At 35.7% G+C, this 22822-nt stretch overlaps 1 protein-coding gene across 5 annotated transcripts in view; it reads left to right on the forward strand.

The window, feature by feature from the left end:
* The first annotated feature begins 3345 nt into the window (after positions 1-3345).
* LOC131055051 (protein ENHANCED DOWNY MILDEW 2) overlaps positions 3346-22822 on the forward strand; it is a 55580-nt gene continuing 36103 nt past the window's right edge. Inside the window, exons 1-16 of one of the 5 annotated variants that reach the window (XM_059221548.1) lie at positions 3346-3557; positions 3945-4093; positions 4305-4831; positions 4926-5066; positions 5170-5266; positions 5963-6016; positions 6161-6324; positions 12504-12600; positions 12708-12806; positions 12932-13173; positions 13282-13365; positions 13471-13974; positions 14082-14229; positions 14347-14448; positions 14787-14879; positions 21255-21296. In XM_059221548.1, the coding sequence (XP_059077531.1) occupies positions 4494-4831; positions 4926-5066; positions 5170-5266; positions 5963-6016; positions 6161-6324; positions 12504-12600; positions 12708-12806; positions 12932-13173; positions 13282-13365; positions 13471-13974; positions 14082-14229; positions 14347-14448; positions 14787-14879; positions 21255-21296 (2205 nt within the window). In that variant the 5' untranslated portion in view covers positions 3346-3557; positions 3945-4093; positions 4305-4493. Of the gene's footprint in view, positions 3558-3944; positions 4125-4304; positions 4832-4925; positions 5067-5169; positions 5267-5962; positions 6017-6160; positions 6325-12503; positions 12601-12707; positions 12807-12931; positions 13174-13281; positions 13366-13470; positions 13975-14081; positions 14230-14346; positions 14449-14786; positions 14880-21254; positions 21297-22822 lie in introns of all 5 variants that reach the window. The other 4 variants (XM_059221549.1, XM_057989664.2, XM_057989663.2 and 1 more) reach the window with 4 other exon arrangements.

Raw genomic sequence — 22822 nt, forward strand, 5'->3', positions numbered from 1 at the left:
TAAGTTTCTAATAAATATAATTGTTTTTAAAATAAAAAAATTAATAATCATTATTCATATATAAGTTGACTTAATTAAATAGATAATTTATGAATTAATGTTTCTTTTTTAAATAGGCTTCACTTTAGTTTTTATTTTTGTATAAGCTTCACTTTATTTTGCATTGGCATATTTCCAAAAGTAATTTGTGATCAAACATAAACCATTCTCTTGCTTAAGTGATCTATACGTCACAACATTTTTTAATATATCATTTTATTTTGTGTCCCACCTTATATTTATTTATTTTTAATTTTTTAACTTAGAATCTTTTCCACAACATCACTGGTAATAAAAACAAATTAATTAGATGAGATCAAGATAAATAGATTTTATTTTTACCATGGTTGTAAATATGCACTCTAACTACTTTTATTTTCTCTCTTTCACACATTTAAACATCTTTATATTTAATAAATATTCCTTTGACCATTTTTATTAGCTCAGTTAGATTTCACTTTCACCACCACAATTATAGGTAGTTGTAGATATGCTTTCTAACCACTTTTGTTTTCCCTCTTTCACTCATTTAAATGTCCAACCATCAATTTGACCTTTTTTATTTAGTGTTTATTTACAAATATTTATTGATATAACTAGGGATGATTAAATTAAAGTATTAGATTTAAATTACAAATTAACAATTAATATTATTTTATAATTATATCTAATATTATATAATAGTTTATAAATAATTAACACTATTTATAATTGTAGAAATAAATTGAAGTTATTAAATTTAATATTATATGATAAATAATAAATTAATTTAATATTATTTTGTAATTATTTATTTATAAATTTAATAATTTGTTATCAATATAATAATAATAGTTATTTTAGTTAATAATTTAATATATATAATATAGAGATATAATAAATAAATTAGATTAAATTAAATTAGATAAAATAAAATAAAATAAAATAAAATAAAATATGATATTTGAATAGATTATAGAAATAAATTTAAGTTATAAATTTAATATTATATAATAAATAATAAATTAATTTAATATTATTTTGTAATTATTTATTTATAAATTTAATAATATGTTGTAAATATAAAAATAAGAGTTTCTTAGTTAATAGTTAAATTTGTATAATATAGAGATATAATAGAATAAATTAGATTAAATTGAATTTAATATGATTATTGAATAGAAAAACAAAACTAATGTTAAATTTTTTTAAAATGTGATTATCAACACTTAAAAGTTATTAGAACAATATGAGGTTGTATGGGTCTTAAGAGTACTTGAACTCATAATGTATCACTATTCGAGAACACGTTTAATGGTATCTTCATAGTAATAAAGCTTACACCATCAAAATAGTATCTTCATTCTCATAAGGTTGTATGTGAAACTAAAGAAAAACAAGTACAAATAACATAGCATGGTGTAATTTAAGACTTCCAAAGGTGAGAAACAAGTACAAATAAGAGAAGTGAAAAAGAAGATAACAAGATCAATTGCAGCAGAGTCAAACCAACATTTATATTTTGTAGCTTCATACATATTTAATGAAAAATGACACATCCTATGCAATTTGCAAGTATCTTCATCTGTTGGCACTCTCTTTCTACAAAATCTAACTTACCAATTAGTACAACTATGAATGGTATGGCAAATATTGTAGTTGCAAATATTTTATGTTTCGATCCCTCATATGTTTTCTCTTTCCCTTATTCACTTCATCTCTCCTACTCTCTCTCTCTCTCTCTCTCTCTCTCTCTCTCTATTTGTGTCCCTCTCATTCTCTCACTCTATCTCTCTTCCTAGACCTCTATATCTATTATCTATTTACCTCCCCATGTCTCCATATTTATTGTTCCATCTCTCCCTCTATATCTACTTCATTATCTCTCCATATCTCTCTACCTTTATATATCTCACCCTCTCTAGCTCTATATATCTTTCTACCTCTCCCTCTTGCATTATCTCCCTCTCTATATATTTATCTCTTTCATTTGTATATATATCCCTCTCTCTTGATCTCTCCCTGTCCTCTCCATATCCCTCTCCCTCTCCCTCTCTATTTATATCTTCCTCTATATCTATACCTCCTTACCCCCCCCTCTCTCTCTCTCCTTATTGCAAACATAACATCAGGTTATTAGTAATGGATCCTTATCGTCTCCTTGATTCGAAGATTTTATTTTTGTTTTTTTTAAATCCTTATAAATAGATGCATAGTGTATTTAACCCTATTAATTCTTAATTGAGACCTTTTATATCTCTCTATATATCCCTCTATATATCACCCCCTCTCTTCTTCTTTATTCATTGAGGTCCCTCTTTCTCTATCTATATATCTCTGTGTATATCTCCCTCTCCATTTCACACACCCTCTCTCTATATTTATCTCTCTCCCTCTATCCACCCTCCTTTTCTTCTTCTCCTCTATCCCTATGTGTCTCTCTCCCTTTCTCACTGTCCATATTCTCTCTGGACATCCTCTACTTATTTATCTCTCCCTCTCCAAGCCTCTTATATCTCCCTACCTCCTTTTCCCATATCTTCCTCCCTCCCTCCTTCCCTACCCCCCGCCCCCCACTCTCTCTCTCTTCTTTTATTTCCTCATATCTTTGTCTCTTTATCACTCCCTCTCCCTCTCCCTCTCCCTCTCTATCTTCCTACATCAATCTACCTTACCTCTCCCTCTATATCTCTCTCTACCCCTCTATTTCTAGATGTCTCCCTCTCTCCCTCTTCCTATACCTCTATACCTACATGTTTTGCCTCTCTCTATCTCTCCATATCCCTCCACTCCTCTCTTTATATCACTTCCTAGCACGATCCATCTCTTTCCATCTCTCCCTCTCTCCCTCTCATTATACTTATCTCTTCCACCTCTACGTCTCTTTGTTTTATCTCTCCTTCTCATTCTCTCTATATCCCTCTTTACCCCTCTATCTCTGCCCCATTCATCCTCTCTCCTTGTTGCAAACATAACATGCTCTTGTTGATAATTGAGCTTGATTATATTCCTAATTCAAAGAATTTTTTAATTGTGTTTAGATTGATGCATAATTGTCCTTCTATGCTTATTCGGCGTACCCATTGCACACCAAGGTGCAATTGCTAGTCATTTAATAGCACTAAAGGAGCTGTTAGCCGATGAGTTTAATTGCACGACTAATAATAAGTTGAAATTGTAGCTGAAAGAGTTAATTAAAAGGCGTTCCACCGACTAACTATAAGTTGAAATTCCAGGTGAAAGATTTAATTAACAAGCGCGTCCACGATAATCGAAAAGCCTAATATTTGAAGATAAAGTTTAATAACCATGTCCTTATCTCCCATATAAAATGGAGGGAGCGATTAAAAAATGACTTTATAGTCATTTGGACCAAGAAATGAGTTATACAGGGCGCTAGAAAATACATCATATCTGCAATTACAGGAGGTGAAGTGTGGCGCTAGAAAATACATCATATCTGCAACCACAGGAGGTGAAGTGTTGCGACTTCATTCCTTGCGGAACTCCTTCTGGAACGAACCCTCACTCTTTTCCGGGTAAGCAGGACATTGAAACAAAATTTTTGCTATTTAATTTAGGTTACAGGATGATTGAATTTATTTGTTGCAAAATTCTTCTGATTCTTGTAGTCTATTGGTTAGGTGAACAAATTATCGGTGTCTCCGTAAAGCCTTTTCTTACGGATGATTTCAGTGTAAAATTTTTGTAGGAAATGGATTTTCTGTAGAAATTTCGTTAAAATTTGCTTAGGGTTTTGTTGGGTTTCTCTTTTTTTCTTTCTTAAGATAAAAAATTTGGGGTTAAAATCAGCTTGTATAGGAAAGCATGTTTGTAATTTAATGTTATATATGTGCAGTATTTTTCTATCTTTTCCTGGAATTATTGTAGCCAAGCCTAGTTTTCTTAATGTATTCTGTTTACAGAGATTTTTTTTTAATCAGGTGTCCAAGGGTTCCATGGATCAATGTAGAGTGTCTTGACCTAAATCTTGCCTGTCCTTTTGCCCGTTTACCCTCCTCTTCTGCCCAGCGCTGATACTTCGTTCTATCATGCTCCATATGAACTTGCCAAAGTGAGAACTTATGCTATTGTTTAATATGTAGGTAAAATATTTTTAATTGCAAATTTAATTTATGAATTTCTTATAAAATACCCAGTTTTTCTCCTGTTTAAGTTTGATGCAGATGATGAGTATACCTTGTTCTTGTAATTCAATGCAGGCATTACTGTTTTTAACCATAATGTGCATTTGGGTGTAACTATTTTTTGTCAAACTTGCACAGGTATTGGTGATGGACCAGACACCAAGGAACAGACATCAATTGGCCTGACAGCTGGCTGTAACAACTAATATTGGTATTTTGTTTTCTAGGCATTTAGACGCCATTTAGATTCTGGATTTGACCTCATACTGCTGGTGATATTGTCCTGTCTATTTTGGCACCTTGGCAAATCACAAAGTTTCTTCCGATATGGACGTTATTGAAGCTGAAACATTGGAGAGAGCGGAGGAGGAAAAAATTGCAATGGCTGTTGATGGTGGGGATTCCTCGGAAGATGAGGCCGAAGTCATACCAAAGGTTGTTGAGAACTTTTATTTCACAGATGAGAATCAAGAACCAATTTCCTTCACAGTCTTACCTAATGATATGAATGGCGATGAGAAAAAAGATGTGTCAAATAAGGAAGTTTTCTTAGAGGGTACTGCTGATGGTGGACTACAAAAGGTGTATAAACAGGCTGTTGCATGGAAACTAAATCTCGAGGAGCAAAAACCTGTTATATATGCTATGATTAAAGACAAAACCTGGTAAGAGGAACCGGGCAAATTGTACAACGTAGGATATTTTTATTTTGAGCTTGCTCTATCTACTTTGTTTTTATACTTCTTTTCAATATTTCAGGATCCAGCTACAGAAGCCTAGGAAAAGTTATGAGGAGTTAATACGGAGCTTTCTTGTTTCTGCTCACTTTCTTCATTTTGCAAGGAGAAATCCTGAAGCCTCAGAGAAGGCATATTGGGAGCATTTACGGAAATCCGTTAGGTACATTTACAGATTAGTAATTTGAGTTTACTGTTGACGATAAGTTGACAAAAACTATATTTTGTTGGTCTAAATCCTGAAATTTGTAAGATTTCTTGTGCAGCACATCTGATGAGAAGCCGGCAGAATCTGATTTGCTAAAACATTTTTCTATGATTGAAAGCATGTACCAGAGAGACGAGAAATTGAAAAATGCAAATGTCAGTAAGAATTTTTCTGTTATGGTGTTACTTTATTATTGATCTACATCGTATTCTTCATTTAGGCTTTGATTGATTTTTGCAGATCCTTAATTCACCAAAAATTCAATTCTGGTGGTATGGATAAATGAAGTGGAGTTTCACATAATCAAACATATATTTTGATTGCTCTGAATTCTTCCCATCTGCAGCACGATTCTTTTCTCTCTTTTTTCTTTTTCTTAGTTCAAAGGCATGTGCTATACAATGATGGTTATTATATTCTTACACGTTGTCAAAGATACACATGTTTTTCATTTCCCACGATCACGTCTTTTATTAAATGTGAGAATTAAATGGTGGTTGGCTGTTGAAAGCTTTCTTGTTAGTGTGGAAATTTCTGCTGATGAAATTTTTAGCCATCTGTTCAGAATTTTGATTTCTAGGCCGTGCATTGCACACAGTTAAAAACAAAACTAATCCTGATTCTTTACGAGTGCATGACCCAAATACTTGTGTGGTTATGTTCTTGGAAAATGTTTTTGGTTATTGATATCTCTGGGATGTTCTTATTTTCCTATTTTGAGTACTGGAAGGCGAAGCCAACTAGGAAACAACTTGAGTCAATTTTATGAATGGAAGTCATGGAATTGCAACTGTATACTGCAGTCATGAAATTGCAAACTTTAATATCGCTATCTTCTTGTTTTTTGGCAGATTCTGAAAATTTTTCTGGAAATGAAATCTAAGAAGAGGAAGCCATCTGATGAGGTTGGCTTTTGTCATGATGTTTGTTGGACTTTCTATCTTTGACCGTTGTTTTTACAGATTCAGAAGTTTTCCTCATGTTTTATCATGTTAGGTTTAGGATTAGTAGTTGATTTGATATTTAGATTGTTTATTTTTTTGTGATAGGATGGGGATAATAATTCCAAAGCTAAAAGAGCAAAATTTTTAGTCAGTGATGAAGAATCTGACAGGGACTTTGGAGAAGATGGTTTGGATGAGTCTGACGAGGAGGAAGATGATTTATTTGATTCAGTGTGTGCCATTTGTGACAATGGTGGGGACCTTTTATGGTGAGCTCTTTTAAAATTTTTCCTTTCATTGCTTATCATATGGGATACTTAGATGGTGTGATCTTATTCCGTTGAGCATCTAAATGTGGCTTTGCACAAACTGCTTGGTTAATCAAATGTTCTTTGTTATTTTGTGTGAATTAATGTAAATAGTTTGAAAATTTCTGGAGTACCTTTCTGAATAAGTCTAACAGATATTAAAACAGTTCACAAGCAAATGCATAACTATTTCAAAACATGAGTGCATTTCATAAATCAATTATAGATGTGTTTTTTTCTTGTCATTTGTAAATGCCTATGTTACTAGGTATGGGGGTCAGAGGCTGGGTGCATGTGCAGGTTCGTCCTGGGTCCGAGTGTGGCCTCGGGTTTGCCTAGGGTATTGCCTAGGTGCTTGGGAAGCCTAACACATAATGGACCTAGGTGTTGAATTTTGCAACACAAGCCTACAAGATCAAATAGCAAACAAGAATACCTTCCACAAACGAGAGATGCACAAATGAATACTATATTACTCAAAAGCAAAGAATACAACATTATAGGATGAATTACAATTGTACAATGAGATGCTTATAAAAAAAGCACATAGCTAAATTTAGGAGAACTAAAGTGCAAGCATGGGGATGTAATGTCCCCTTTTGGGATTGCCCTAAATCTTGCCCTTGTAGATATCAAAGTCTGCTAATTTTCACCCTTATAAATTCTGATATTAGATATTGATCCATTGACTTTCTTTTCATCTTTGATCTTAGGATGATTCCTCCGATTCCCCCTTCTCAATTGAATTAATCTCTTCTTTATATCTTCATTGGTGGGAAGTCACACCTCTTCATAAGAAATGAGTCTTCACTCTTCATTGTTGGCCTTTGAGAATTATAACTTATTCTCCAAATTGATCTCCCTTGGATGGCCTCCTCAAATGAGACTTTGTCCTTTTTATATCCTCCAATGTGAGGGAGAGTCATACCCCTTCACCATGTCTACCCCTTTGCAAGGGCCACAACCTTTCATAATTACCACTCTTTGAAAGAGACACAATCCTTCATCATTTCTGCTTATGGAAGGAATCAATTTCTTATTTTCTTCTCATTCCTCTTACACATCTTTCGTTCTTTCTTTCTTCCTCCTTCTTTCCCCCCCTTTCAAGTGAAGTTCTCTTCTCCCTTTTATATCTCATGTTTGAGGTAGTCACAACTTTTCATCGCATGCCTTTTGACTATTCATTAAACTTAACTAAATTTTAGTTATGGTTATGTTTAATTTGATTCTTTTATATTTATAATTAAATTTTTTTTTTTTATTCTTTTACATTTTAATTTTATTATTATTGTTTTTTATTAAATCCTAATTTAAAAAGAGGACATCGCAGAGGGTAGCTAAATAAAGCTTAATAGCTAAACAAGGTGCACAACTAAAATAAGCATACCCCTAAGTGCTCTCAAGTAAAAAAGCATAACTAGTTGTAAAAAAGCAACTAATAGCTAAATATGCTATAACAACCCCTCTTAAGTGAAAGTTAAGGTGAGTTGAAAAACTCTAAATGCATGAATGGAGAAATGGGTCACAACAACAAAAGGTCTGATTAGGTACCTGTTGTGACCTTTTTCACACATCGCCCCATTCCAAATGGGGACCCCCTGTTTTTGCCTTTTAGGGTTTTTGTTAGAGCCTCGCAACCTTCCTGACGCCCAATTTTTGTCAGTTTGGAATGGTCCGAGTTTTGGAAGTCATAAGTTAGTTTGTGCAAGCCATGGTTAGAACAAAGTCTAGACATCGTCAATGTGCCTAGAAAGTCCGAAAGACGAAGATCGCAATTGATTTGGGTCAATTTGGACAACTTTTTATTTATGCAAAGTTTTGCTTTCTTTGCTTTTTCCTATTTTTTAGGAGGTTTCGTTTTTGGCACTCTAAGCACGATCCTCGAAATGGCTATTTTTAGAAAGTTTTTCCTATTTTTGAGGGATTTTTGCTTTTTCTATTTTTGGAAAGGGGATCTAGGGTTTGCATTGTTGGCTTTGAGTTACATTGAAAATGATTGAGAATTCTACTCAAAATTCAAGTTTTGTCCGAAAAAGCTAAGTTCCTAAATTTTAGGGATCTAGAGGAATTGAGAGGATAAATTGTGTATGAATTTGAAATTTCAAGATGATTCAAGTAAAATTGTATAAGTTATGGAGATTTCAAATCTGGTTCTCATGAAGATCATCTCTCTCCAAGTTCGCCCAACAAAGGGGTTCGTATGGTCAAGGGTCTCTTGAAGTCCATGCTCATGGTATATAGGATTGATCAAGTCCGCTCACCTGGGTGCCCAATTGTCATAGAGTCCACTTGGAATCAATGCACAAAATGAACTAAGTCTGCCCTCATGGTGCTCAAGTTTGATGAACCTCGCCAAGGAGAAGGTGCATGAGTTTGATGAAGTTCGCCATGCTAGTGAAAGGTGCACAACTCCCCTCAAGTCTGCCTTGTAAAGTGCAAGGATATGAGCAACTCCGCCAAAAAAGAAGTGCAAAGACATGTCTAAGTTCGTTTTGAAGCATGAAATGCAAAGGTATGATCAAGTCCGCTCTAAAGTGAGAGAAGAAGCAAGTTGAGAGGTGCATGGAATCAACCAAGTCCATCCTCCATGGAGAATGTGCCTTACGAAGTCCTCCTTGAAGAAGATTGATCAAGTCCGCTTAGAGGTTAAGAACATGGCAAGTAAGAGGTGCACAAGTTCCATGAAGTCTGTCCACATGTGAAATACATTTCAAGTAAGAGGTGCAAAGGTTTAATAAAGTATGCCTGGCAATGGTAGAAGGCTTTGAAGAGAAGTGAAGGACTCTTGCCAAGTCCGCCATATAGATGGAGAAGAGGTTCTTCCAAGTCTGCCCTCATTGCTTGATAAGATGGAAGACATTTCATGAAGTCCGCCCCTAGAAGAAGAAAAACATTTGCTAAGGGGGGAACGAAGGAGATGAAGTCCTTCCTCATTGAGTGAGAAAATGGAAGACTTGTCATCAAGTCCGCCCTAGGGGAGAAACTCTTTAACCTTGGTCAACATAAGGAAAGGATTCTCATGAAGTTTGCCCTACCTTGAAAATCTGATCAGCAAGAAAGGAAAATATTTTACTAACTCCATGGTGAAGGAAAGAAAGTTTCAAAATTTGAGCTAGGGGAAAGAAGAAAGTTTTAGAAAGTTTCAAAAATTGAAAGAAGAAAGAAAGATGAAGTTTGATTCATGAACTCAAACTAAAAATAGAAACTCTCTCAAAGAACTAAACTCAGATTTGATTCGAAATCAACACTACAACCACACACAAGAGTGACACTTTATTTCAGTGTGTCTACAAGCAAATAAGTGCTTAAAAAGGATGCTCAAAATGCCCAAATAGGGTAAAGTGCTCCAAATACATGTAGGACAGCCTAAGAGAAAAATACAAAAGACTGAATAAAAGCTACTTGGGGTAATATCTGGAAAAATTAACAGTAGATCTGAATAGAGGATTTTGAGAGCTTTTCGACGATATGCAGAAGTTAAAAAATGAAGTCTATTTGCCCAAGTTATGCCTTTGAAAGTGCGAAAAACAAGGCTGGCTTTGAAGGTTTGGTATGCAAAATTGGTGCTGAATCTTATCAAACCACTTGCAGAATCGGAAAGCCCTCTAAACCAGCATTCCAATGATATCTCGTTTGTTCGATATTGACTCTGTATGACAAAGTTATGAGCAAAACACTGAAGGTTGCTTTTTAGGGCTTGGAAGGCTTGAAGGGATCCCAAAAGTGAATTTTTTGAATATAGCAACTTTTCAAAAATAGGAGGTTTTCGAAAATAGAAAGCTTTCGAATATAGAAACTTGTCAAAAATAGAAAGTTTTCAAAAACGGAAACTTGCTGAAAACATAAACCTTCCAAAAATGGAAACTTTATAAATTTTTTTTTGCAAAGAATTCTGTAATCTTTGAGTTTGACAAATTGACATGCAAATTTTAGGGTTCTCAAGCCTCCTGAGCACAATGGTGATGTACGTTTTGTCTGAAACTGACCAAATTTTTCAGCTACCTCTAGAATTTGCCTCAAAAAACTTGCCCTCAGCCAATTTGATCTCAAATTTGAATTGCTTAGATTTTGACAAAACAACTATTAATCTCAAGGTTTTTTGATGCTGTGGACATGATGGTGATGCTCGTTTGGCTCTGAAGCTAATAAAAAATTTGCCCTCTACCAAATTCACATGAAAGAAAACCTGGGACCTTGCAACGCTTTAAAGTAAAGAAACCCTCAAAACTTGAGAAGGGGCTTGCTGCATCAATTCTCTAATAGAATATTTTAAAGCTTTGATACCATTTTGAATTTTCAAAGCTTTGATACCATGTTGAATTTTGCAACACAAGCTTGCAAGATCAAAGGCCCATCAATAACACCTTCCGCAAATGAGAGATTCACAAATGCATGCTTTATGACTCCAAAGCAAAGAACACAGAATTATAGGATTAATTACAATTGTACAATGATGTGCTTATAAAGAAAGCATAGAGCTAAATTTAGGAGAACTAAAGTGCAAGCATGAGGAGCTAAATAAAGCTCAACTCTAGTTAAACTAGATGCATAAAAGCTAAATTAGATGCACAAGCAAAATACACACTCCTAAGTGAACTTAAGCAAAAAGGCATAACTAGCTGTAAGAAAACAACTAATAGCTAAATATGCTCTAACACTAGGCCCCTGGGTAGTACCTTGGCTGAACCTGGGACATACTTAGGCGGACAACCATATATTGTCTAAGTTTTTTTGCCTAGGCGCTTGGGAAGTCTAACACATAACGTAACCAAGCCCTTGGGCGATACCCTGGGTAAACCTGGGACATACCCATGTGAACAACCATAGCTTGTCTAAGCTTTTTTTGCCCAGCCATATTTTGTTAACTAACAGACCTATCAATTAATGCTATGTTACAAGGGGACGTGTCCCCTGCTCCAAAATTTGGTGTCCCTACCCCCTGTCGTTTTGGGGAGGGGGGATGCCAAGGGGATGTCCCCTTGCTATCCCCGCTTGACCAAAAATCCTAGGAAGCATCCCCGAGACAACAAGGGGACATACCCTTGGCGCCCCCCTGTCCCCAAAACGGCTAGCCGTTCCCCATGGCTAGGAACGATTCTAGGCTTACAAAAACACTTTTTTTTTTCATTATCTTTGCTTCTATTGGTCTGATTGTGGCCCACAAGGATTTCTAAACTACAAAAGAACTCTAAAATGACATAAAGAGTTAAAAATCAAACAAAACACGAATGCAACAACTAGGATTGGTTGGGCTACCATTGAATGGTCCACTTCTGCTAGAGGGTGATAGTCTCTCAAATGGTTCTAAGTCTTTGCATATTGATAGCTTGAATGAGGTTGAGTTTCATAGACTGTTGCATTTTGATGTTTCAGAATTTTGGATACATGTTTGAGACTTTTGGATATTGACACAATGGTTTTTTTGATGTTTGATACTAATGCTTTATTGAAACTTATTATGCTGTTGTACTACTAACCTCAAGATTTATTTACAAATGGTATTGTTGTTATCAGTTATTGACATCTCTCTCTCTCTCTCTCTCTCTCTCTATATATATATATATATATATATATATATATATATTGCCATCCCCTAGAAATGGCCCTCTTGGGGATGTTCTGGAAACGCGTCCCCTGCCATCCCCCGTCTCCATCTCCGAACCGCTGTGGAACATAGAATTAATGTGGTCCTTGGTTTGTTGGATGGTGGACTCATGAAGACTTGAGGTGCTTCCATGACACCATTTATCATTTTCTGATTTAAGGAATCATGCAAGAATGAACGGAGTACTGCTGGAAAACAAAATCAGACATGATATCTTCATTTCTATTGGCATTTTAGTGTTTGGTACATACACATTATGCTCATCATTTTGTGTCCAATTTTGTAGTTTTTCTCTGAGAGTGCTGGATGTAACAGTTAAAACATTGTCTTTGCACACTTCATCCTCTTTACCGTACCTGTACCCAAAGAATAAAGTTGCTGTTCTAGCGTACCTGCACCTGTACCTGAATTGGCAACTTAGGACTGAATGCCATTGTGTTTCCCCTAAATTTTGTCTGTCTTCGTGACTGGTAGATTCATTATATTGATGTCTTTGCAATCACTATTAATGATATTCTGTTTTTGCCTGATCTAGTTGTGAGGGTCCTTGCATGCGATCTTTTCATCCAAATAAAGAAGCAGGTGAAGATTCAAACTGTAAATCGTTAGGTTTATCCAAGGCACAAGTCAAGGTAACTATTTTTGATATGCTATATATTACTTGGAATAAGATCTGATTTTTATAGTTTTCAGATATGTAATGTTGATTTTTCCATGTTCCTTCAACTTTGTGCTGCAGGAAATTCAAAATTTTTACTGTCGCAACTGTAAGTATAAGCAGCATCAGTGTTTTATTTGTGGAAAGTTGGGTTCATCTGACAAGTCTTTAAGACCAGAGGTAAGCTAGAGCTACATGATAATTGGTTGTCTGCTTCTACCTTGATCCTTTCTTCCAGCAATCTTTTTTTGGAGCGAGGAAGACCCCTAACCAAGTTAATGCTCTTGCTATTTTATTATTTTCAGGTTTTCAATTGTGTTTCTGCAACTTGTGGTCTCTTTTACCATCCACGTTGTGTATCAATAATGATTGCACCGGAAGCTGAGGCAGAAGAGCTTGAGAAGAAAATTGGTGATGGACTGCAATTTACATGTCCCGTGCATAGATGTATTGTTTGCAAGCAGACAGAGCAGAAGGGTGATGAAGATATGCAATTTGCAATTTGCAGACGTTGTCCCAAAGCATATCATAGGAAGTGTTTACCAAAGTATGTTATCCCTGTTTTGGCTATTTTATTTTCTCTCTTTTAGAGTGCTTTGATGAAGTTTTTATATTGTAAAATATATGTTAAAATTGTATGATTCTTTCATGTCAGATCCATCCATTTTGAAGATGTAGGTGATGAACCACAACGCGCTTGGGACGATCTCATCCCAAATAGGATTCTCATATATTGCAGGCAAGTAGTTCATGTTTACATTGTAGAAATTGTGCAGGAGTTACTGCCCTTGGAAATGACTTACATTTTATAGTATAACTCTGCAACATTTGCCTCTTGCTACAGGAAACATAAAATTGATCAAGAATTAGCAACACCAAAAAGGAACCACATCATATATCCAGAGGTGCCTTCTGCTGATAAAATTGTGAAAAGAAATCATGTTATATCTCCTGAATCTGGTGTGGGAAAGACTGTTGGTAAAAAGAAAATGAAGTCACCATCTTCTACTAGTGAAAAATTTGCCTTGGAATCTATCAAAGAAAGAGCATCTCCAAAACCATCTGTAAAGAAAGAAAAGATTACATCTACTGGCATACTTCCAAAGGTTCGTGGTGTGCCTGAGTTGCCTAAGAAAGCAATGAAGGAGGTGGATATATATTCTACAGTGAAGGAGGATAAACATGCTAACTTGGAGATGAAGAAGAGTCTGGGTCTTAAACAGAGTAAATCAAATAATTATGATTTGAATAAGAATAAAACAGCCCAGGGATTAACTTCTTCTAAACAAGATCAGAAGAAACCTGCTGTTGTTCTACCCACTTTTGTAGAAAATGACATTAAAATAACGTGAGTGCTTGTAAACTTAGTCTTTCTAACAATTTATATGTGTGGGGTTTTTTATCAAATAATTGTTTCAATTGGTGTGCTCAGCCAGTTTATGTTTTGTCTGACAGAATCATGGATATCATTAAGAGATCAACATCTGGGATAAGTCTGGATGGTGTATATAAAAAGCATCAAGTACCATCAACGCACACGAATTACAACATGAGGAATCTGGATAAATCTATAACTCAAGGAAAGGTAGAGGGAGCTGTGGAGGTATGTTTGCGGTTACTTCAAATAAAGTAAGATCAGTCATTTAGGCATCTATTCCCATGATCATTAATCTCCATTTGATGTATGATTGCCTCAATTTAAGCTTTTGGCTTTATGCAGGCTGTTCGCACAGCTTTGAGAAAGCTTGAAGAAGGTGGCAATATTGATGATGCCAAAGCTGTTTGTGGAGCTGATATACTCCACCACATGATGAAATGGAGGGTAAGATTTGGAGTAGTAAATCAAAGTATAGAATTATTTAACATTTCAAGATTTTGGCATTTTCCTGTCATGGTATGTAGGATGCGTGCATTGCAATTAGATATTGGAATTCCACTTTTTTATTGTTTTCTACTTATTTCTTAATAGCTTGTGATAAAGGACCTTTTGTTTAATACCAAGCCAAACAAATTAGGAAAATTTTCTTCTCTTCCATCAAAGTGAAAAGACAGCCAGGATATTTTAGTCTTTTTTCCAAAAGTGTACAATATTTATGTTTGGTCTGCTCTAAGCTATGAATGACATGTGGAGACCATGCTCATTATTTAAAAATTGTGCAGAACAAATTAAAAGTTTATTTGGCACCATTTCTACATGGGATGCGCTATACATCATATGGTCGGCATTTTACCAAAATTGAGAAGCTGAATGAGGTATTTTAGTTTGTTATCTGTACTCATCTGTTTGATATTGTTCTGCATTTCCTTGTACAGTTGTCAACACTATTAGCATTTATTGGGGAAAGGGAACACTAGCCATTGAGTTTTTGAGTGAAAAATGTGGTATTGTACCTTTGGGTTTTTGATAGCTTTTCTGGATTTGCTGTAAACATTGAATTGATGGAAATGCTCACTTGCTATGGCACCCTAGATCCTTATCTAAGCTTTTGATAACAGCTTGACATAAAGTCAAGCAACATTGCTTGTAAAATAATTCAAATGGTGTAAAGAGTTGAGATAACATGTCTTATTCAGGAATGCTGAATTTTTCAGGGGTATCATTGTTAAACATGTACATACGCTGAGGGCTTATTACTGTAACAAAACCTAATTAATTAAGTAATTTTTGGAATGGGAAACATACGTATAAACTATAATTCCAGATATAAACTATCAACAAGTAATTCGTTATAAGTTTTCATCATATCAACTTATTCGAATTGAATGGGCTGATGCATGATCTTTTTGAATTCTGTAATGTTGAGTGGCACTGATCTGATAAATAGCATATGTCCATGTTTGCATTCATACTGCTCTAATAGCAATTGTGACATAAGTTGAAGTTTGACTTGACTGGTTTTGGATGCATTTTATTTATTTTTGGTTGGTAAATTATGACTGGGGTATCTCTTCTGTCATATTTACCCAGTAGCTTGTATGACATACCCAGAATAGGATGTGGTAGCTAATGCAATTTAAACATTCAACTATTGTGCATTTCATGTCTCCTCTATGCCATAGACACACTAACGATTAACAAGTTGAGAACAAACCATTTGATTTTTCTTATAGGTGCATCACTTTGGGTTGTGAATCTGATTTATTCTCTGTAACCCAGAGATGCGTCTTGGCTCCCCTGAGACGTGTCACAAAGACTTCCCATGCTTCCTGAGTCTTCAATTTTGTCTGGAGACTTCAATTCCATGTCTCCCATTGTTTTCCTGTCTCATGCCAGGTTTCTGGCCGTCTCCCACGTGTGCCCTCTGACCAAAGGCACATGAAAAGGTCAAAAACAAAATGAAAATGCTGTTTTCCATCTTTTAGCAGCCATGGTGAATGAAACGGTTGAACCACTGTTCAAGTCCTTATGGTTTAGAAAGAACCTTAGACTGCTATGGTTAGTTTTCACTACAAATCTCCCACAGGTTAGGTATTGTCTGAACTTTGTTAGGGCATGCATGATTGCTAGTAGTTCTTTGTCGGAGACAAAATAGGTTCTCTATGCTTCTTTGAGTTTCCACCTTTGAAAGCTATGAGGTGTTTGTCTTGCATTAACACGGCCCCAATTCCTTCCCCAGAAGCATCACAATATAATTCAAAAGGTGAAGAGAAGTCTGGTATTGCCAGAATGGGGCAGGAACTCATTACTTGCTTAAGTCTTTCAAACGCTCCTTGTGCTTCTTCGTTCCAAGAAGATGCTCCTTTCTTGTGTAGTCAACTTTGAGAAACCTTTGACAAATTTTGATAATAGTTGCTAAGTTCCAAGAAACCTTCGAGGTGTGTTAAAGTTCTTGGTTTTGACCATCTTCTTATGGCCTTAATCTTCTCTTCATCCATCTTTACTCAAGCACTGATTTTGTGACCTATGTACAAATTTTTCCATCCTATATTCGCATTTGGATAGTTTGGCGAATAGTGAATGTTGCTCACGTATTCCCAACATTTCATCTATGTAGTTCATACAAGATTGGAAAGTGGTTGGATTGTTGGTTAGCCCAAAGGGTAGGACAAGAAATTCAAAATGACCATAATGGCATGCAAAGGCTGTTTTGGGTATATATTCCTTAGTGTGATTTGGTAATACCTTGATCGTAGGTAAATTATTGATAAGTAGATTGCCTTGTGAAGCTCATCAATTAGCTCATCGACTTCGGGAATGGGGTATTGGTTTTTTATTGCTTTGTTGTTTAGTTCCCTATAATCAATGCACATTCTCATTGTGCCATCTTTTTTTTTTTTTTGAAAGTACAAGTTATTAGGCAAAAGGGCTAGAGCTTGGTTTGATATTCTTTTATTGCTTTTTCAATCCTTTTTTGGATTTACGAGGATGGCAGTAAGTAGTGGTAAAAACAGGTTTTGCCCCTTACTCTAACTCAATAGAATGTTCAAAGCCTCTTTTTGGTGGAAGTCCTTGGGGGATGTCACTAAAAACCCTCTTATGTTTGTTCAATAGTGGTTGGATGTCAACATGAATTGATTTTTCTCTGGTGGAGGATTTATTTAGGGTTAAAGCATTGGGCAACCCATTCTACTTGTTCGTGCTTAAGGATTTTCACCATCTTTTTAGATGAGACCACCCTAGGGGACCCATTGGATAGTCCTCCTTTAAGTACCATTTCCTCGTTATGTTCAAAACATATCTCTAATTTTGGGAAGTCTAGGATGTACCAGCCCAATGAGTGTAGCCATGGGTTACCCAAAATAACATCACTATCCTCCCCATATTTACAATGTAAAATTTGTCTTTTATTGGATGTTTACCCCAAGTGATGTTTAGTTGGGAGATTTTCTTTGTGCATGGGGTAGTAGACCCGTTAGCCAAGGTTACCTTAAAGCCTTTAAAGCCTTTTGCATCTAGCTTTAGTTTTGCAGCCAAATTTTCATTGCTAAAATTGTGGGTGGCTCCATTATCTACAAGGATTGTTACTTTTTGCCCCTTAATAACTCTTCGAATTGCCTTTTGCATCTAGCTTTAGTTTTGCAGCCAAGTTTTCATTGATAAAATTGTGGGTGGCTCCATTATCTACAAGGGCTGTTACTTTTTGCCCCTTAATAACTCCTCGAATTCTAAAAGGTTGATGTTTGGATGCTCTTGAGATGGAAGCCAAGGTTTTACATTCCTCATCCTCTGCATTGTATCTCATTCTTTTGTTTGGGTCTTCTTTTCCTTCATTTCTTTTCCTGTCATTCTCAATATCATGGGCTTGGCTTCTTTTCTTGCATACATGTCCTGGTTCTCAATTCTTTTTGCAACTATAGCACAAGTTTTTCCTTCTAAGTTCCCTTTGATTGCAAAAATGTCCATGCTTCCATGTATCGTTGCGCACTTAAAACACAACTTTTTATCTTGGCTTCTTTCTTGTTTACAAGTGTGCCCGCGTACCCATTTTCTCTTGCAATCAAAACATAGACCTTTCTTTCAAAGTTCTTCTCGGTTGTCATTAGAAAGGAATGCTCTCTTGCGCTTGGGCTTTCCATAGAAGTGCTTATCTCTTGGTGTCATCTTATTGGAGTGATCTTTTTCCTTTGCTTTGGCATTATCAAGCCGAGTAGCTTTTAGCAAAGTTTTAATACTCGGACTCGCCACAAACTCGGCAAACCAAAAAATTGGACTCGGACTCAGACTCGTGAAAGACTTGCAAAAGGACTTGACAAAAATAAAAACTGTAGTTTTACAAAAAAAACATAAAGAAATTAATGCATTTAGAGAACATAAGAGCCATAATTGAAACATTACACGTCATAACAGTCATATGATCTTCAAACACTTAATATTTGAAATTTCATCATTCATACTCATAGTTTCAAACTTTAAAATGTATAATAGCAATATAAGTTTATAAATGTTTACAAAATTACATATAATGATATGTCCAAATGTGAAAAACAACAACGAACAAACTAAAGAGAAGATTACATCTTCCTCTTCCTAGCTCTATTAAAAACCAAGGGAGAGATAGAACTAGAGGGTCTAGTTCAAGGAGTCCAATGTGGCTTCTCTTGCTCGCCAAAATTAGGTTGAGGGTAGCACCACTTGCTAGGGTCTAAGGGTGAGAGAGAGAGAGGGGTAGAGAGATAGGTCTAGATCTTGGGGGAGAGAGGAGAGAGTGAGATAGAGAGTGGTAGAGAGAGGGGATAGAGGAAGAGTGGTAGGGAGATAGATTGGTCTAAAATTTGGGGCAGATAAAGTGAGTGAGATAGAGAGAGCAAGAGAATGCTAATAGGGGCCTATTGATTACTGAAATTTGAAGTCTGACAATTTAAAAGATCTTCTAAAACCTAGAATTTGCATTATAACTACTAGAGATTGAAACCACTCTCAAACATCCTGCTAATATATACATGAAATTAATATAAGAAATATAAATGTGCTTTATGCTTAAATGTTATATTTCATGTATATATTCCGATGAAGAGAATGAGACTGACTTGAAAAAAAAAATTTAGATAATTTTTTGACGTGTTTCCTCTCCTCCTTCAAACCCTACAAATCTGTTTTCAGCAAGTAAGAATGCAAAATGAGTGAAAATGAAAAAAAAAACCACTTTAAAACGTGGCTGGGCGATGTGAGTCTCTGTAAACAACTTGTGAGTCCGTGTAAAAAACTTGTGCGAGTCCATGAGTCTTTTGTTAAGACTCACCAAGACTCGGCTTGTGAGTCCTTGGCGAGTTGACTCGGCCCGCCAATGGATTCGCGAGTCCGTGGTGAGTCCCACGAGTCTTAATACTATGGCTTTTAGGATTAGTTCTTGGAGTGTGGTAGGGACCAAGGCGCTTATCGAGCCACTAGTGGTATCAGACAATCCCTCTAAAAATAGGTAGGTGAGCCTTTCCTCAGATATTTCAAGTACCACGACTCTCAGTCTTTGGAACTGTGTCATAAAATCTCTGAGGGTTCCTTCTTGCCTTATTCTTGTTAACTCTTTGAAGGTTCTTTGGGGATGTTTTTGGTCAAACCTCTCAATGAGTTTTTCCTTGAAGGCATTATAGGTCTGTTGGCTTCGATGGTTTGGGGTGATTAATCCATGGTGCCACTAATCATGATCGACCCCTTCTAGATGCAATATGGAAACTGTGCATCTTCCTCTATCATTGGGCTAATTGTCAAGTAGGTATCGAGTTTTTGGATCCATGCTTGGGGGGGTTTTTTCCCGACCTTTTAAAGTTAGGAATGGTCAATTTTCTTACTCTCTGTTGTAAATCTTGATCAGATTGATTCTTCCCCTTCTATGAATCCTCTTTGTTCCAGCCTCATAATATACCGTGAAGGGGATGCTCCTCTTGACTTTTGGGTCAAGCTTTGCATATGCTTGATTATGTTCATTCAAATTAGGATTGGGTGTGTTTATCTCCTCATATTTCCTTGATGACCTTTCCCTAGTTAAGAAGGGAGGCTGAGTTGTTTCTGGGGTTAATCTTAATGTAGTTCTATTGTCACTTTCGGATTGGCTAGGAGTGACATCTCTCTCATTTCTTCGGTTAGATCTAAAAGTATTCATGGTGGTGTTTATATTCTGTAGGGTTTGAGGAAGGGATTGAGTTATTTGTTCATTTTTCTCAATAAAAGTGCGCAATTCATGTTCCATTTGTTCCCCCCTTGTGTTGTCTTGTGTTGCAATTTTCTTCTTTTCCCTTTCTATAGCCCTTAAAACCCTTTGACTAAGTTGCATCAACTATTGTTCGTCCCTCAGGCTAGTAGGAACAATTCTCTGATACCACTTGTAATGTCCCCTTTTGTAAATGCCCTAGTTTTTGCCCAAATCACAGTTATAATATTAAATTTCTGTATGCCTGAATATGACTGCCTTAAATCCAATCTGATCCTGTTTGATCATTGCTCTTGGATGCTGGAATGATCCTTTATATCCTTCGTTTGCTGCTGGCAAGGTATGATCTTTTCTATGGTTGTGAGAGAGATTCCTCTTAATGGCTGATCACTGCCTCTTCATAATCCGCCCTAGCTAAGAGATGCTTTGTTTCATCCTATTTGAACTGTTCCTCTTTAATCCTTATAAACTAATTAATAATTATGAATGAGATTGCTGCACCATAGGGGAGAGGGTAGATCCTTAAAACAGTTGCTGTTTATTGTGTAACATCCGCAACTACTGAGATAGGTGCGTAAGACAATTTCATATTACAGTTTGCTGTTCATCTGATGTTAGATCGGGGGCATGACAATTCTCCACTCATAGATACTCTAACCAGCATTAGCTCACTTATATACTGAATTCTCTTTATCATTGGGACACAGTCAGATATGGCAATTCATCTCCGATTACTTATGGGGTATCTCCGATTACTTATGGGGTCTCTGGTTCTGGTGTAGCATAACTGACTAAAGGGGTACGCATGCATGAAAAAAATACATTTTAATTCATTGCTGTGTGATTGAATATCTTGAGAAGCAATTTCAATTCATATAGTCAAAGATTGCATTAGAGAACACATGAGTCATTCTAAAAGCAACATGATACACGTTTCTTTGTTAAATCTTTTGGGCATCAAGTTGTTTAATTATATTTCCAAGAGTGATACGTTGTTTTTTAATATTTATGGAGGACCATTAACTTAATCTAATTGATACAGGTGGTTGAAAGGCTTCATTGGTATGTGCAGGATGGTGATACGGTAAGGAGCTTCCTTTTTATACTTTTTGCTATCATGAATATCTAATCTGTATCTTTTGCATCATTTATTTGAAAGAAATCTCTGTATGCCAATCTATATGTACATGCGCATAACCTTCCTTTTTTTCTTATATGCACATATGCATTTTTCTATTTGGTTTTTATTAAATATAAAAATATTTAAATAATGTATGTTTGCAATCTTATAGTAGATTTTTTTTTGCATTCTATAATTTTACAAATTATATTTAACAATTTAGTGTGTTGTTTGCCAAAATGCTAATTAGATTTCTATCAATCTCACGTGTTAGGGATGTCAAATTCGGGGAAATGTTTGTAGATAACCCGAGTCTTAAGAACTATAACAAGTGAATCGCAAGCTTTTGAATTTGTTTGAAACTTGAAATCTAAACTAATGCATTGGTTACATAAGATCAAGCTAATTGTAAAGTCTCTCAGAGAAGTGTGTAATGTCCCCTATTTGGGTATACCTGATTTTTGTCCAAAAGCAACAATTTCAACAATACAAATTGTTTACAAATAGTATTCTATAACTAAATCATATAATTGCTATAGAACTTAAAAGTAAATAAACAATTAACATGATTGAAATGATAGACATCACCACCTATTTGGATCCATTCTATAGTTTCACTTCCAACAATCCTCCATATTAAACATTGGAGGGGAAAGCACGAGAGGGTGCCCAGAAATTGTTCACCACAACTAATCCCAAGGGTGTGGAACATCCAACTAAGACAATTCAACTCCTTGGCCCACAAGTGGCAGGAACTCCAGTCCATCCAACGTGGGAATGTCTACTTAAACATTGGAGGGGAAAGCAAGAGAGGGTGCCCGGAAATTGTTCACCACAACTAATCCCAAGGGTGTGGAACATCCAACTAAGACAATTCAACTCCTTGGCCCACAAGTGGCAGGACCTCCAGTCCATCCAACTTGGGAATGTCTACTTACATTGTGGGCACTGGTCTATTGCCTCTCCCTAACTTGTTTCCTTACTAATCACATGTATGGTTGTGAGTAGGATGATAAATTGATTAATTTTTTAACTGTAAGCATGTAGATAGATTGATAATTCAAATTAATAAATAAATCAAATGTTCATAAGAGATATGATAGACAATAGACTTAACCACATTTTCATACCAAATCCTTTGCTTAATTCAAATGTCTGCTTTCCTTGAGTGCAGATCATATATATAAAAACTGATCTTGATTGATTGAATGAACTACTTTGATTGTATGGTTTGAGGTATTGGTGAGTGATGATTAAGTGATTGTTGATTAGATGATTGATGAGTGATGAAAATATCAACGTTGGCTCGATTGAATGAATGCTTCTTTGATAGAGTAGTTTGCTTATTGATTGTTTGCTTGATTTGATAATTGATGATTGCTTTTGTGATTCATGGGTGATGATTGATAAATAATCCTTGAATGATTGGAATGATCTCTTTTATACTTCATTGGTGAAAGGGTCACCACCTTTCATAAGACTTAAGTCAC

Source organism: Cryptomeria japonica, chromosome 5, assembly GCF_030272615.1.
Source record: "Cryptomeria japonica chromosome 5, Sugi_1.0, whole genome shotgun sequence".
In the NCBI taxonomy this organism is placed as follows: domain Eukaryota; kingdom Viridiplantae; phylum Streptophyta; class Pinopsida; order Cupressales; family Cupressaceae; genus Cryptomeria; species Cryptomeria japonica.